Consider the following 16,907-nt stretch of genomic DNA (forward strand, 5'->3'; position numbering starts at 1 on the left):
CATTTGCTATTCTGCATATGAGCCAAAATGAGGGAAAAATCTAACAATAACCTTAAGATTTATAGAGTTTTTTTTTTTTTCTAGGAGTTATCAAAGAAGAAAATTCCACATTTGCCAAATGAAACAAAGTTCTTTCCAAATTTCTTTGGACATCCAAATTTTTATCTTGTTCTGATTTATCTTGTTTTATCTTGTTCGAGTGTGCACATATTTAGTGTGGTTTTGAGTTTGCAGTTTTGCTCATACCTGTGATGTATTCTTCATGCTCTTCATATCGTTCATACGCCTGTTCCTCATATTCTTCATATTGGTCATATTCTTCTGTTGGTTCATACTCCTCAAATTCTTTATAATCATATTCTTCATATTCCTCATATTCTTCTTCCCGTTGTACTGAAACAGCTTCTTCTCGGGTATAAGACCTTTCTTTCTCTTCCATTATAATTACTTCTGAAACAATATTAACAACAGGCAGCACTTTACTTTAAAGCACTTTTAGGGATGACTGATAGTCACAATGTGCTTTGATTTTATTCTTTTGTGTTTGTTTCATGCACTGATTATGGGAGACTCTGACTGCTTTTTTTGGCCGGCCAAGGTATCATAGAGTATATTTAGTAATTGTGATTTCAAATGTTGTATATCCTGCCCTTAGTCAACAATAAGCTAATAAAGCAAAGGAGTCAGATTGGGAACCAGAAGGCAAAGAGCCAGATAGTTTCATGCTTCACATTACTTAATCAAAGTTCAATATACCTTTGGTGGGTTGAGGTTCTCTTTTTGGAGCTTCAATTGATACTTCTTCTTCTTTAACCACTCTTTTTCTGAATTCAGTCACTTTAAAAGAGTAATTATTAAAAGTGAATTGCAAGATTCTGAAAATGTGTGTGTGAAGAGAAATTTCGTTCAAACAATCCGAGGACAAAGACAACCATAACAGTGCCTGATTAAACTTTCATTTAAAAGGCAAGAAAATCAATAGACTTGGAAATAAACTTGCTCTAATATACATATGAATACCTTTTTTTTTTTTTCCAAAAAAGGCTACTTAGTACATCAAAGACATTGAATAATTTTAGCAAAATCAAGTATTATTTATAAAAGTTTAAAAAGACAACTAGACAGCGTAAATAATGACTATTAAGCTAAGTAGAAGCGTTAGACAGAAACCTGTGTTACATGAATAGTTTCTTCACCTTAATTCTAAGACATTTTCCTTAGTTCTGGTGGTACAATGTAGAAAATTCAGAATTGAAAAAATTAAAAATTTCATCAGAGATTGCTACGTAAAACAAGCATCGAGGCAGATGAGTTTCGTATATGGACAAAGACATTAGAAGACAAATACAGATGAAGGAAAATTATTCACATACGTTTAGAAGAAGCCTCAGTTTTTTGAAGTAAAAAGTACTTTCTATTATCAAAAATTTTAGTTTTGAAGTGATATGCATTAACAAACTTACATTGCTTACTTTATAATATGTCTTTTTTTTTTTTTTTTTCCGAATGACACCTATTCCACTAGATTAGTTTTAGTGCCTGGATGCTTATTTTGAATTTTTTTTTTTTTTTTTTTTTTTTTAAAGAGTCAGTATACCTTTAGCTGGTGGTTCCTCCTCTCTTTTAGGTTTGAGTTTCGGAACTTTTTCTTCTGGGACAGCTCTCTTCGGTTCCTCCGGCACTTTAAAGAGAGATTTCACTTTAACGTATTGTTTCCCTCTTTCAAACCACAAAAAGGCAGCCATATAGTAGTAGCCCAAACAAAAAACTTGACATTTTCATTATTTCAAACATAAAACAACAACTGTAACAACAACAACAACAACAACAAAAACTAGCACCCATAACCAGTGTATTTGGTAAAGAGAGTAGGGCAAGTACAATATTGTGCATAATGGAAGGGCGGATGTACCTCTTGCTCTTGGAGGCGCCTCTTTTTTAGTTACAGCAACAAGAACTTTTTCTTCCTGGGTAATTTGCATGCGCCTCTCAGTCACTTAAAAGATAATTTTAGGAATAGGGAGTTATATTAAAGTGGACGTAAAAAATATACTAGCCAGAAAGTACTGTGATTTTAGAATAGAGGAATTTACAAGGCACACACAAATAAACATCACAAGTAATACTCCACCCAAAGACACCATTGTCACCCACCAACATATAAACGGTTTGACCCAAAGGACAGCAGCAGAGAGAAAGACAGACAAGTTCCTAGTATTTCTGCTGGGGAGGTTTGTTTACCTTTGGCTGGTGGAGGTTCTTCCATCTTAATGACTTTTGGAGGAACCTTTTTTTCTGGAACTGGTTTCTTTGGCTCTTCCGGCACTTAAAAGATACCAGGCAATACCGTCAAACATACGATATGAAAAACACTAAACATAGGCACACTTATTTTCTTGTTAATGTTTAAAAAATCTGAAGAATGTATCAATTTAAGATTTAAAAAAAGACAGTCTCGAAGAATAAAATAAAATCCAATGTACCTTTAGGTGGGGGCACCTTTTCCTTTTTAGGAACTGGAGCAGGAACTTTCTTTTCTGGCACAATTTTCTTAGGTGCTTCAGGAACTTTAGAAAGATTAGATTTAAGAATATGAGTTTGCCTTACATATGAAGTGATATAGTTTTGGGGCTTAGAATTCACTTTTTGAAAAGATTGCACATATATACAAACATTAATGACTATACTCAGTAAATACGTTCATACACGTGTGCTGACAAAACGTAGACAGTTACGCAAATTGTTATGCATAAGACAGTTATGCAAATATGAAGGTATTATTATATACATGAAAATAAATAGTGTTGCATTTCTTCGAAAGAAATCATACCTTTAGCTGGTGGAGGCTCCTCTATTTTAGCAGGAATTTTTGGTTTCAGTACAATTTTCTTCTCCTGCCTCTCTGTCACTTGAAAAGATTATAAAATATACTTGTAGAAATGTCCAGATTTCTTTTCGATAAAAGTGTAAGGGGTCTTTTTATTAGACATTATATTTATCAACATATGCAATATGGATGACAAATTAGCTAAAAGAAAACATAAAGGAGACAAGCTAACATAGGGATAAAACTAATTAAAGAGTCAGTATACCTTCAGCTGGCTCCGCTTCCACTCTCTTAGAAATAATGTGCAGCTTTTCTTCCACAACATATTCCTCAGGCTCTTCCATCACTTTAAAGACAGCAATTTTAAAGAAGATAAATTACAGAGTTTTTCATGTTTAATTTTAGCTTTAATTTATCACTTCAAAGAGTAATTAAAATAGCAAAAGTTTAACCCTTGCCAAATCCCTGCGTGTTCCTATTTCAAATGCTCAAAGAGCATTTTAATCAAAGCATATGTGTTAATGAAGAGTATGGGAAATGGGAACTATGTTTCATTAACTTAATTTTCACATGTGTCATACAGATAATAATGCTTATATCCACAGCAACAACAGGACAAGCACAAGACAAAAAAAGTGATTATAACAGCTGAGTTAACAAGAACACAAGAATCTGAAGATGAGTTTCACAAATAACAGAGCACTCTAGATTTGAAGGCCGCAGGGCAGAAACATATACTTGAGGATTTAAGTGAATTGCAAGATAATATTTCATGTTGTTTTCCCCGCCAGTTTTGTGGGGCAGGTATGGTAGAAAAGGCGGGAGGCTTCACATGATTTTTGAGCCTAAGTGTATACAGTTTTAATTTTTTTTTCTTTTTTAAGACAAGGTCTTGCTTTGTTGCCCAGGCTGAAGTGTAGTGGTGTAATCACAGCTTACTGTAACCTCAAACTCCTGGGCTCAAATGATCATCCTGCCTCAGCCTCCTGAGTAGCTGGGATTACAGGCTCATGCCACTGTGCCTAGCTGTTTTTTTTAATTTTTGTAGAATGGGGTCTTGCTGTGTTGCGCAGGCTGGTCTTGAACTCCTATGCTCAAGCAATCCTCCCTCCTTGGTCTCCCAAAGCACCAGGATTATAGGCATGAGCCACCATGCCTGGTCAAAGTTAAATAAGGAATAGAAGTGTCTGGTTAAAAACATATCTGCTCCTTACACTGAAAGTAAACCTAACAAGCCACCTATATTTGGGGCTTAATAAGAACCTAAAAATAATCAGTGTTTCTCCTTTTAACTAGAGTCTGGAGTACTAAAGGAAGTTTATAGTGTCAAAAGTTGAAATCAGACTATGTTTGGTTTTACGAACACTTTTAGAAAAGATGGAGTCGTCTTCAAATCTACCAGCTTCCTGACTTCTGTCCACCATCATGGCCTCTTCCAGGAAGCACAACAGAACTAACGGATTTCCTCCTGGGAGTCATGTCCCATCTTGGCCTATTCCAAGGCATTCCATTAAGACTACGCACCTTGGATTTTTACATGGGCTTTTGTTCCAAGTGAAAAAAGGGGGCATAGTGTGCCATCTTTTATTAGACAGATAAAAACAGATACTTAGGGCATCTAAATGTACTTCAATTCTACTCATCTTCTCACTGGGAAGAGAGTTTGGTTAAGGAGCTTATTGATTTCTCTTTAAAAGCAGACCTTAGGAACTTTCTTAGGAAAGTTCTTTTGGCCATATGGCTTTAGCCAGAATGCTGGATTTTAGCTGGAAACCCGCCTTAATTCATTGAAAAGATATCCCAATGGAATAGTTTGTTGGTTCTGTCCTTAAGAAATTATAGATAATTAGCATTATAGGTATGAAAAGATCTGAGTAACAAGTCAGTCTGATCACATATATAACACAATTGTTTTCTCCATATGTAAAATACAGGAAAGCCATATGTGTTCAGTGGTTCAGACTCACAAATGTGGCATTGACTCCTGGAATGTAATGAGGTAATATATTTTCTTGTTCATTTTAAAACTGTCAGTCAAGACATTATAGTGACTTCTGCAATTGACTTAATGGATTATAGCTTGTATTTTTTAAATGACTAAAATAAAAAAATTAAAGTTTTCTGGTTTGCACATGTGTGTAGGATTATAATATAAAATATATTTTTGTCTGTGGATTGTGGTACAAGCAATGCTTGAGAAACACCAATTAGGCATTAGACTACTAAGGTAAAGCTTATGCCAGCCCCCCATGCTGAAGCCAAATCCTGTTTAATGAAAGGATATATGTATATGGAGATACCTGCCCTGATTAATTATATATAAATATGAAGCCTCTTTTATTCTATATAGGCAAGTAAGAAGGGATGCACAAGAAATACACTGGATTTCTTGAATCTAGTATAATCCTCCTGAATCTTGTGTTTTGATCAAAATATTCATTTAATGAGACTGGTAGATGTTCACTGAATTTGTGTCACTTTTTGTGTCCCTTTTCATTGGTCTGTAAACAGTTTGTGAAAGAAAACACCTCATCAAAACCCCAGATCATCTCTGCATTGTTTACCTTCATATTCTGTAACCTCCGCTTCTTCCTCCTCCTCTCTTTCTTCTTCTCTATAAACTGAAATGGACACACCTTCCTCCTCTTCTGAATAACTCCATTCCTCCTCTGCAGATACTTTAAAAGATAAAGTTTCATTTAAATTCAGCCTGCTGAGATACAGATGTATATACAGCCATGTGGTCACTACAGATGGATAACTGTTCCTCTATTTGCTTAGGACATAGCTTCATGGTTCTTCCTCACTACAAGAAGGAGGAAGCTAATTTAAGATGAGGGCAAGTACGGCCCAAGACTGAGAATGATACTCGAGTTATGTCCAAGTGTGGCCACTTTCAAAATTATAACATTTTCGGGACTCATCCACTTCCTTCGAATGATTCAAGACCAACATAGACACAGAAGACTCAGTCCCAGAAGGCTACAAAAGGTAGACACATTCTAATACCAACATAAGGAGACATAACTGATGAGGACACATTCTAAGGTAAGCAATCACATGTGGAAGAAGAAGAGACTTTGAGGAAACACAAACTCATTTATCCCCTGACTTCCAATTATATACCTTCGTGCCGCGTGACTTCCACTCTTTGAGGAACTGCGAAGGATAGTTTTTCTTCAGCAACAAATCTTTTTTCTTCTACAACAGTTTTCTTAGAGACTTCAGCTTTAAGGAAGCATTAAAATTGAAGTTTAAAATCAAGAATTTTAACAATTCTCACTTTCTAGAATTTGGGGAAGAGTTGCACGTACACCACTTTGACTAGCAAAATGGGAAAACAAGTTACATATCACAAGGACATAAACAAAAAAGTTTCACTGCAAGCAAGACAACAGATCAGTACAAGCACAGACCAGATGGAAAAAGCAAGAAGTTAACACACTCGAAGATTTTTTTTTTTTTTTTTGGTCAGAGGATTGAGGCAAATCCTACCTCGGGGAGGAGGAGCTTTCTTAGCGACAGGAACTGGCACTGCAACTTTCTCCTCTGGGACAGGCTTCTTAGGCAGAGCTGGCACTTTAGAGACATTAAGCACTTTTAGAAATTTAATGTGATCTCAGTGAAGCCCAATGCAAAACAAAGAAATACACCCACAAAGCACTCATATCACAAAACTAACAAACTCACTGGAACATAAAGACTGTTCTTTGGAAGATGGAGAAACAATACCTTTTGGTGGTGGAACTTCTTCCTCTTTCCGAGGAACAGGTTTTCTTTCTTCAGGAACTTTCTTCTTTGGTATTTCTGGCACTTAAAGGATAGTATTGAATTTTAAAATTTGTCAAAAAGTCCAAATAAATGAGCAATATAGAAGTGGCAATTAAAGAAGACATGCAATTAAAGAAGCTTGAAGGAAAGACGAGGTTATTTCATGGAGATGGAATTAAGTACCTGCTGGTGGTGGAGATTCCTCTCTTTGAGTTACAATGGTTATTTTTTCTTCTGTCACAACTCTCTTCTGTACTTCAGGAACTTGAAAAGACATTTTTAGAATTGACTTTATATTTTCTAAAGTAGCTATGCACAGCTACTTTTTTAAGAAAGCAGACAGGTGGACAGACACTTTTGTTCAATTCTCACCACAAAACATCCATTTAGAATTAAAGTAACTCAATGGACAGATAATTAAACACAAAATATTTTGCATCAAAGACAAAAAAGATAGGGCTTCTTTACTTTGAAAGCCACTGTACCTTTAGCTGGGGGAGCTTCCTTTTTCTTTGCAACAGGAACAGGAATCTTTTCTTCAGGGACAGGTTTCTTTGGCACCTCTGGGACTTAAAGTTTTTGAAACACAATGTTGGTTCAGACATATATCACTTTTATGAAAGAACATGGGCACATGCACAAATCTTTACGTAGTACATTAATGTTGTTATAGATTATTTATGCATCAGCAAAATTATCCAGAAAATTAAGCTAACTATAATATTCCAAGGATCATAATGTGACAAATATCACAAATAATGTTTTAGAGGCATTTAGGCAAAAATGAGTTACGTAATAGAAAGTTGTACACAGAATTCATCCTTTATATATTGATATGACCTTGCTAAAAACAAATTAGTGATTACACAAACAATCAAGAATGTGGATATAGTATATAGAAAACTTCTTTATGCTCTGTATTGAGAAATTGAGTAAATAATAACAATGGCTTTAGTTTATGTAAGACTATTTTAGGCTAAGACTAAGAAGCCTTAGAGTCTTAGAATAGTTGAATATATATATAACTTACTTCTCTTCCCCACATATCTCCTCTCATTTTTGGTAGGTGTGCCTGTAGTGAATTCAAAACTCAGGAAACACTTACTCTAGAGTAGGTCTCTCCATCTGATACCCATGAGTGTCATAAGCTCTTTACAGAGCTTTGTGTACAGAATTCTGTGGGTATGTGTATTTGTGCTTTTTTTCTAAGGGGCTCTAGAGTTTTCAACAGGGTTTTCAACCTAAAAAATGTTTACAGTGTATTTGATTTATCTATTCTAAGAATGGATAATGTTAACTTTTTAATTGGAAGATGAATTTTAACAGCATGCATTATTGGCAGTAATTGTTCTCATTTTAAATACAGTATTGGCAGCTTTTGTGAATCCCTGCACCTCTGCACATGCATTTGTAATATTTTGGTGTAATTATATAGCTGCTCATTTCTATATGTATGTGTTATGCTATATATACATGTAGTATTTATATATATACATGCTATTATGCTATGTGTATTTGTTTTTATGAGTAAATGAGAGATGCCTCTGTGTCTCCTTTAAAAGACATATATGACTTTGCTGAAAACGAATTAGTGATTACACAAGCAGTCAAGAATGTTCAGATAGTTTATAGAAAAGCTTCTTTATGCTTTGTATTGGGAAATATAGTACATAATAACAATGGGTTTAATTTATCTAAGATGATCTGTCTCACGTAGCTTTAGTATTAGTATTGGTTTTACTAATATGTCCTTTGTATTTAATGGTTAGATAATCAAAAGAATTTTGAAAGAGCCAAGAGTTTGAGAAAGAGAGAAGCATATTTGATTCAGGAAGAAAATAGAAACATTGCAAAGTCAGGCCAAGGGAACACTATTCAAAATGTACTGTTTTAGTTAGGTCTGGTTTCTCCTAAATTGGATGTTGTTGAATTCTTGCTGAGTCTTTCTATAGCTGAACAGATATGTGTAATTGTAGTTTCAGTGCTTCAAGAAGATAGTGCCTTTTATCACCAAAAAATCCCAAACGAACGAAAGCAAGGGGTTTGTGATATACCACAGCAGTACATTTTCATTCAAACATACCTCTATGAAAGGTACTTTGACTAGCTAATTAGATAACTGAAACATTTACGGCAAATACTGAAGCTCAGTTAAGGTCTCAAGAAAATGGTGAAAGTAAACTTCAAAAAACCTATATGTTCCCCACTATTGAAGACTCACCACTATTGACTTTTAAGAAGTGTGGTACTATGTACGTCTTTATGTAATTAACAACTAGTTCTGCCAGACACTCTATAGTTATCATTGCCCACACCTCTTCATAATGCATGAAACTGCTTTTACTAAGAAAAAGTTGCATTTATGAAGGATGAAAGTTTTTTCCTAGAAACATGTAGAAAACAAGTTTCACAAACATTTCCTTTTTCTCTAAGAGAGGGAAGATATTAAAAATGTAAGATAGCAGTTTCACATAGTTACTTCCTTTAACAACACTTTTTGGTGATGTCTTAGGAATATTCAGTATAATAAACAAAGTATGTCAAGAGCATGGCACGGAAGTGGACAAACACTAAAAACAGGAGGAGAATGTAAAAGAGACAAAGACAAAGGCAGCATAGTACACATGAAGATCGCAGAAAGCAAAAGGCTGGCACTTGGAGCAAAGAGTCTCCCCATCATGGGCTCTGGTGTACCTTTCGGGGGAGCAGCAGGTTCCTTCTTAGGCACAGGAACTGGCTTTTTCTCCTCTGGCACGGGTTTCTTGGGAACCTCAGGAACTTTAAAGATACAATTGTTGAAATAATGTGGAATATTCTAGTCTCCTTCTGGGACATTTAAGATTACATTAAAGCATAAATCTTCACTAAGAGTGTGAGAATTAGGAAGTAATTTAAATATGCCTGTTTGTGATAGAAATGAATGCTAAATACCTCCACACCATGTAGACATTACATACATTACACAAGCAGACAAAGACCCAGTTAGCATGCTCTGGAGTCTAGAAATGTTACCAATACTGGTATAACACATTACCACAAATAAATGAAATCAATATACACGGAATTAAATATATTATAGATGGTTTGCAGATGCTATTTTGTTAATACACAGATCTCATAGAAAAAGATACAAGATGGATGCTAATAATTATTTTTTTCACAAATATTATTCTACCTTTTGGTGCTGGGGGCTCCACTTTTTTAGGAATGGGAACAGGGACCGCTTCTTCTGGAACTGGTTTCTTAGGTAGCTCAGGGACTTTAAAAGAAATGTACCGTTTTTGAGAAAGTGTGCATTTGACAAGGCATATGTTGTTTTAAGACTTAGAATTAAAAAAAATAGAGATTCCCTTTTTATACCAATTGAATGCAAGAAAATTATGCTTTAGAAATGAGGGCAAATGAAGATGGCTGAATGGCTAATTGGAAAATGTGACTGCTGTCACCTTTAACTGCAGAAGCCTCCACTTTGTCAGGAACAGGTAGGAACAACCCTCCCTCGGAGGTGCCTGTGTCGGATCCTCAGAAACCAGCTTTTTACGAACATCAGTAACTATGAAGTTAGGTGTTTTTTTTTGTAACCTTTACTTTTATAAAGCAGTTTCATAAACACAATTGCATTCGATTTTTTTGTGTCTTAAATGTTCAACAATTTGGCTGGGATGGAGGGGGTGGAGGCTTGATCTATAGTGCTTGCAGATTTCCGATTTCCAAGGTGGTGTAAACACTCCCTCCCACCCTGGCTATAAAGGTGATGTCATTGTTTTGAGTTGGAAAGAGACTTGCAGTAGTACATTATATGGTATTTCCACCACACAGACACAAAGATAGAAACAATCTCAGAAACACAGATAAGAACAAAATGCCGTAAAATAGGAGGTAATAAGTTTTGAGTATTTATTAACATTTAAAAATATACTTTATTGGACTGTAACTTTACATAATCTGATTTTTAATAATGGCAGTGTTAAACTACTGGCTAGCAAAATTCCTGAAAATTTAACCATAGGCACTGGTGAGCTGGTATGAACTAGCTCCAGGACACTGTATTTCCAAATAACAGGTGATGAGATTGCAAACTCTCTGAATCTGGGAATGGAGCCTCCAGTAATTTTCGCTTTTCTCCCCTGTGCCTTCCTCATGGTTCTTCCCGTCCCCCATCACATCCTTTGTACATAGTGGCTATAGGTATGCAGACTGTGACTAAATCTGTTATTTAATAATAACATAAATGTTTACTATGGAATTTGTACTAACTTTTATTAAAAGACTAGTTTAAACTTAGAATGAATTAATAATACCTTTAGGTGGTGGTTCAACCCTTTTGGAAACAGCAACATGAATTTTCTCTTCAGTAACAGTTTCCTTTTGTACCTCGGGGACTTAAAAAATGTGCATTGTAATTACTGATATGCCATGTTGTGGGTGGTAATTGTAATTTACAAAGAACATTAAAATAAAATGAAAACAGAGACAAACATGAAATGAAAAAGATGACAGAGAATTTACAAAGAGACAGAAATGTCTACATGATCACAAATTAAACAGGGATAAAAATCTGCCTAAAACCCTTCCATTTGAGCCCCCACATTCCAGTTTGCCTTATACCTGTGACTGACACCTCCTCCTCTGTGTGAGAAGCAAAGAACATCTTTTCTTCTGAAATAACCATCTTCTTTGTATGCACAGCTGGTACTTTAAAGAGAGTATTTCACATTAGTATTTCTTTTTTTAGTACAAGACATCAGATCAAACACATGGATTTTATACTCAAGTATTTCGACACAGAATGAGTGGGTTAATATGGTAGCTTGAGAACAAATTCAGTATTGACAAGAAAACAAATCATCTTTTGATCTATAGGGACAAACAACACATGCAGCCTTCATCAAACGTTCTTAAATGAGAATCAAATAGACACAACTTCTTCACACACAATGTTGTGCTTTTCCAAATCTGTTAGGGTCTATTTCTATAAATAAGAGGACAGGGAATATTATATGCAATGGAATGCATTGCATAGTAAAGTTAGCAAACTACTGATTAAACACAAACCTTCCTTATAATAAAAAATGTAATTTTTAAGCAGAACTAGAAACAAAGTAGATAATGTTATTATTTAAATTGAACATATGTGCAACTCAACGTAAGACTTGTATTATGTAAAAATGTGTTTTTTTGGTCGTTTCAGATTTGTGAGTTACTTAGCAATATATGTACACATGTCCATACACATAAATAAAAAAAATTTGAACTTGTAGCTGAAAAACAAAGATGTATACCTTTCACTTCAATAACTTCTTCCTGTACTGGAGTCCGGGAAGGTTTTTGTGGAACAATCTTCTTTGAAACTTCAGGTACTTTAAAAATATGTACAAATATATTTGTATTTTGAAGAATGTTGCTTTGCACAAAATTTATAAGTATTTGATTATATAAAGAACTAACGTGAGTATAGATCAGTAAACACATTACTTGTGTACATGGGTGCTAGGAACGTTTGAAATGATAATACCTTTGGTGACTTGAACTTTTTCTTCCTCCATTCTTCGAGAAGTCTTTTCAATTTTTTCAATTACTGGCTTCTTTATAACTGCAAGCATTTTAAAGAAATTGCAGTACTTTTAGAATTCCTATTAAAAATCTCTCTCTCTCTGTCTCTCTCGCTCTGTGTTTATACACACCTATATGTATATATGCAGATATATGTATCATTTTTTAAAGAGAGAGACGAGTTTGGTGCTTTGACCTTTATGCACAACTTTGAACGTCGGGTACAAGTTTCTGTACTTAACATATTTTGGCTATATTTAAGTTTACTATTACAATTTTTATCATCTTTTGATTTTTTAAATTAAATGAATTAGATAGAAATTTTAAGAAAAAAAATCATTCACAATAAAGCTTAGAGAAGAAGTTGTGCCTATTGGATTGAACTGCTGATTTATACATTGCTGCCAAACAAGCCATGATAATGATGTCGATGCTCTAGTCTATTTAAATATTTCCAATTACTTACCTTTAGGAGGTGGTGGTGCTTTCTTTTCAGGTACTTTGGCTGGAACTTTTCTCTCATGTGATTCTTTAATAAAAACACAGGAATAAGAAGGGATGCTTAAATAAGTTCTCTTAGGTTGTATTAATTCCAAATGAGATAAGGTAAGGATAATATATAATTTTGGGATCGTTATTACCAACACAATTCTTAGTGCTAGGTTTTGAAGCAGGATCAAGCAGAGATGCAACAAGGCAGTAAAAGTAAAACTTGAACTTCTGCATTAGAAATTAGCACTTGCAATTTAGTGTTAGTAATAAGACTAAATGATTTAGCTTGTAATGTCAAAGCATGAAAGTAACTCTGAAGAAAATAACTTTTAAAAGATTTCTAACCTTAAAAAAATCCAAGATCATTTTATCTATTTCACATAAACTGCAAATCAGGTTCATAGCATTGACAATTTAATGAACTGAGCAAAAATGAAGAAAAGAGGGAAACAAATCATTCAGTTTATACATACCTTCATAGACCTCCTTTTGAACTTGAATTACTTCCCTTTCTTGGTAAGCCTCTTCCCACTCTTCCTCCCCTTCGTCATAGCCTTCTTCCCTTTCATAGTATTCTTGCCCTTCTTCAAAATCTTCTTCCCATTCCTCATGAACTTCCCTTTTAGCTTCTACCTTGGTCTCTTCATAGTATTCATCTGGTTCTTCATAATAAGGTTGTTCAAATGGCTCTGTGTATGGTTCTACCTCCAGTTCGTCATAAGGTTCTTCGAAAGATTCAATGAAAACTCTCTTCTCTTTGTGGACTGCTTGCTTTTTCTCATACACAGCTTCTTTTTCTTTCTGAACCTCTTGCTTTCTGGTTATAGTCATTATTTTTACTTCTTCAGCTTTAGAGGATACATCAATGATTTCAGGACCTAAAATAGATAAAGAGACTATTAGCACATTAATTCTATCCATCCAACTGCTTCACTAAACAAAAATCTACCTAGTTAAACAACATCAGTATTTCAGATCTATTTTATTGAGAATCCTTTTTTTTTTTGTATTGGTTCCATTTAAATTTTTGACTACGGAACACAGTAGAGTATCAAGATACATTCTACTGTTGATTTGAGGATTTTTCCAGTGTGAAAAAATGGATTCAATAAATATTATCAAATGGACACAACTTCCATTATTCCATGAGAGCTCCAGTTTGCAGAACCCCTAGTTTCTTCCAATGGAATAGTTTTAACATTCGATAAGTTTATGGAATTTATATTTAATACTTAAACAGTTAACCTTTTAAAAAAGTTCTGATTATGATTTCAAACACATTTCTAATTTTAAACCTACATTTTTGACTATTGCATAGGATCCCTTAGTCATTTAATAAAAACAACATTTAAAATTATGTAACCAAGTTAATTAGGTACTTTTAGATAACAGATTTTAAAAGTTCTTAAGGGCTCTCATTATTTATATGACTCTTAACATTTGTGTTAACTACAATTAAAAAACTAAGGAATGGCCCCTCCTTTTGAGCCCTCACTGCTTCTTTCTCTGAGACCATTGCACAGAGGCAGCATAAACATCTGCCTGGGTTTCTTTTCCTGGGAAAGGGGCAATATGAAATAGCCATCATTTCTAATGCTAAATTTAACACAGCAGAGGAGACTCCACAACTTTGCAATAAGTTGGAAGCCTAATATTTAAAATAAGAATAGTCAGCAGAAGTGCAAATCTCAGGAATAAACAGAATAAAAATAATTTCTCTTTATTTACCTTTTGCTGGAATTAAGGTAGTAGGAGGTGGAGGCTTCTTGACAAGCTCTGGGAGTTTAAAAACATAAAAATGGGTATTTATTTTTAGATTACATTATTACTAATGTTTACTAATCCTGCACATCATTGTTAGTTGTTTGTAGGAGCTATGACTACTACAAATACACCAGCCTTTCCAGGAATCATAATAATGCTTTTATAATTTCCAAATCTAGCTCATTAGAAATGCTATGCAATGCCATATTAACAAAAAACAAACATGCAAAAGGCCAAAGTTTGATTCTAGTTTAGATTGATTTATAATAAGTTAACATTAAGCATGAAGAGAATATTTAATATGTCCAATGCTAAAAAAATGCATTAGACATTTTCAATTATTAACTATAAAGTTCACGAAATATCCATGCTTTTTGAGTGTCCTCTTATTCCGTGATGTTTCACAAATGACCACTCAGAAAAGTCTGAATGATAAATGATGCCTTGTGCTTCCATATTTTCCTTCTTTATGGAGGATGCTATACTCTAATCTTAGTCGAATGGGTTAAAACTATTTGTTTAAATTTAGTTATCCAACTGTTTTCCTAAAAATCTCCCAGGATATATTGAAAGTTAAAGTGATTTGAATTGATCCTCCTTCATAAAGTATTTTTTCTTCAAATATTGATATTTAGATCACCTAAATCAGGAAGGACACTGAGGTAGGTTGCAGCAACCTCTTAAAATTAGCACCAACCCTTGCTCTTCTATTGATGGGACTTTATCAAGACCAGCTGTTGGGCACTTCCATGTTCATTACAGCATTATTCACAAAGACCAAGTCATGGAAACACCCTAAGTGTCCATCAATGGATGAATAGATAAGGAAAAGGTGGTATGTACATACACAGTGGAATACTATTCAGCCTTATAAAAAAAAGGGAATTTTGTCATTTGTGACAACATGGATAGAATTGGAGATTATGCTAAGTGAAATAAGCCAGGCACAGAAAGACAAAGACTGTAAGTTCTCACTTAGATGTGGAACTAAAAAGTTGAACTCATAAAGTGTAGAATGATGGTTACAGAGGCTGGGAATTTGAGGGAATGGGGAAGTGTTGGTCAAAGGGTACAAAATCTTAGCTAGACAGGAGAAATATGGCTTTTCTTGAGATCTGTTGTACAGAGTGGTGAATATAGTTAATAATAGTGTATTGTACATTTCAAATTCGCTGAAGAGTAAATTTCAAATATTCTCACCACAAAAATGTTAAGTATTTGAGGTGATGGATATGTTAATTGGCTTGATTTAATTATTCCATATTGTATTCACAGATCATAACATCACTTTGTACCCCGTAAATATATACACAATAGTAAATTGTCAATTTACAATAAAATAAAAAAGAAAAAAAAAGAATAGCTGTTGGACTTCCAGGCAAGACCTTCTTTAAATTATCATCCAGAAAAAACCAGTATACACTGGTGTTGTCATTGGTTCCCAGGGGCTCAGGAGGACAGGAAAGAGAAAAGGGAGAAAAAAGGAAGTTGAGAAAGAGAGAGTGAGGACTGAGTCAAAGAGGGTGAAAGTGAGTGAAGGGAGAGGTACCATTTTGTGATTGCAAATTCTTACCCTTCCTTCACCCTCCACTATTTAGGATTTAGAAGTTTTAGCCAAGAAAAAAGTATTAAGACTGCTTTTTCATTAATTATAATACCTTCACGTGGTGTCACCTCTTCTTTGGGCTTTGCAACAACTTTTTTGGCATCTTTCTTCACAGCCTTTTTGGTAACTAAAAAATAATAATAATGAAAAGATTTCTGGTATAAGTAACTAAAATGCTTTCAGGAAACTAGGAATTTCATTGAAATATTTTATTTTTCCCAATGTTGATAGTAGTGAGCTTCTGCACATTACTACAAGATATTTGTTTTGGAAAGATCTAGGACTAGATGCAAAAAAATTGTTTTGGAGGGATATAGAAAATGTACTGTGATCTTACGTCTTCACTGATTTTGTGTCTGCTGAGAGTTAAAGTTTTCAGAACATGGGGTGTGAATCTAAGTGATATCATAAATAGAAAAGTATACATTTTCATCCTTGTTTCACTTAGGGATGAACACAAATATGTTAGGAGGAAGAGTAACAAGTGGGTTTAAAGTCCTTTGTTGTGCTGCTGTTATACCTTAACCACATTTCCTAATCATACTTGATTATGGCCTCTCGTATTCATGAATAAAGAACACTCTCTTTTAATTTTTAAAACATTATTTAACTTCTCAAGTTTCACAGTGAGTTCTCAAACTTAGCCATGTCGATACTACCAGTCAAAGAACAAATCATTCATTAACATAAGTTATTATTTTTGACAACAGAAATAGAAATGGAAATCCAATTTATGATTGTTGATTCTTGTTCCTCCCTGTTCTCACAGCTCGATAAAATGTTTATGTTGGTATGAATCATAAAAATGCTTCTCTTTGTTAATGAGGTTGCATTAGTCACAAAATTGGAAGTTTCTAACTGAATTTCCTCTAAGACTGGCTTGAAAAATAGGTC

At 34.3% G+C, this 16,907-nt stretch overlaps 1 protein-coding gene across 10 annotated transcripts in view; it reads right to left on the reverse strand.

The window, feature by feature from the left end:
• Positions 1-16,907, reverse strand: part of LOC105468968 (titin) — a 272,665-nt gene that overhangs the window by 148,549 nt on the left and 107,209 nt on the right. For all 10 annotated transcript variants that reach the window (XM_071073842.1, XM_071073841.1, XM_071073840.1 and 7 more), the window contains exons 110-133: positions 16,066-16,140; positions 14,372-14,419; positions 13,117-13,521; positions 12,618-12,680; positions 12,114-12,191; positions 11,881-11,958; positions 11,207-11,293; positions 10,900-10,980; positions 9,774-9,857; positions 9,293-9,376; positions 7,084-7,167; positions 6,782-6,862; positions 6,560-6,640; positions 6,323-6,406; positions 5,954-6,055; positions 5,392-5,505; positions 3,093-3,173; positions 2,831-2,908; positions 2,484-2,567; positions 2,242-2,325; positions 1,913-1,996; positions 1,598-1,681; positions 757-837; positions 247-450 (exon numbers count right to left, since the gene is read on the reverse strand). In XM_071073842.1, the coding sequence (XP_070929943.1) occupies positions 247-450; positions 757-837; positions 1,598-1,681; positions 1,913-1,996; positions 2,242-2,325; positions 2,484-2,567; positions 2,831-2,908; positions 3,093-3,173; positions 5,392-5,505; positions 5,954-6,055; positions 6,323-6,406; positions 6,560-6,640; positions 6,782-6,862; positions 7,084-7,167; positions 9,293-9,376; positions 9,774-9,857; positions 10,900-10,980; positions 11,207-11,293; positions 11,881-11,958; positions 12,114-12,191; positions 12,618-12,680; positions 13,117-13,521; positions 14,372-14,419; positions 16,066-16,140 (2,409 nt within the window). The remainder of the gene's footprint in view (positions 1-246; positions 451-756; positions 838-1,597; positions 1,682-1,912; positions 1,997-2,241; positions 2,326-2,483; positions 2,568-2,830; positions 2,909-3,092; positions 3,174-5,391; positions 5,506-5,953; positions 6,056-6,322; positions 6,407-6,559; positions 6,641-6,781; positions 6,863-7,083; positions 7,168-9,292; positions 9,377-9,773; positions 9,858-10,899; positions 10,981-11,206; positions 11,294-11,880; positions 11,959-12,113; positions 12,192-12,617; positions 12,681-13,116; positions 13,522-14,371; positions 14,420-16,065; positions 16,141-16,907) is intronic.

This window comes from Macaca nemestrina, chromosome 11 (assembly GCF_043159975.1).
Source record: "Macaca nemestrina isolate mMacNem1 chromosome 11, mMacNem.hap1, whole genome shotgun sequence".
Taxonomy (NCBI): domain Eukaryota; kingdom Metazoa; phylum Chordata; class Mammalia; order Primates; family Cercopithecidae; genus Macaca; species Macaca nemestrina.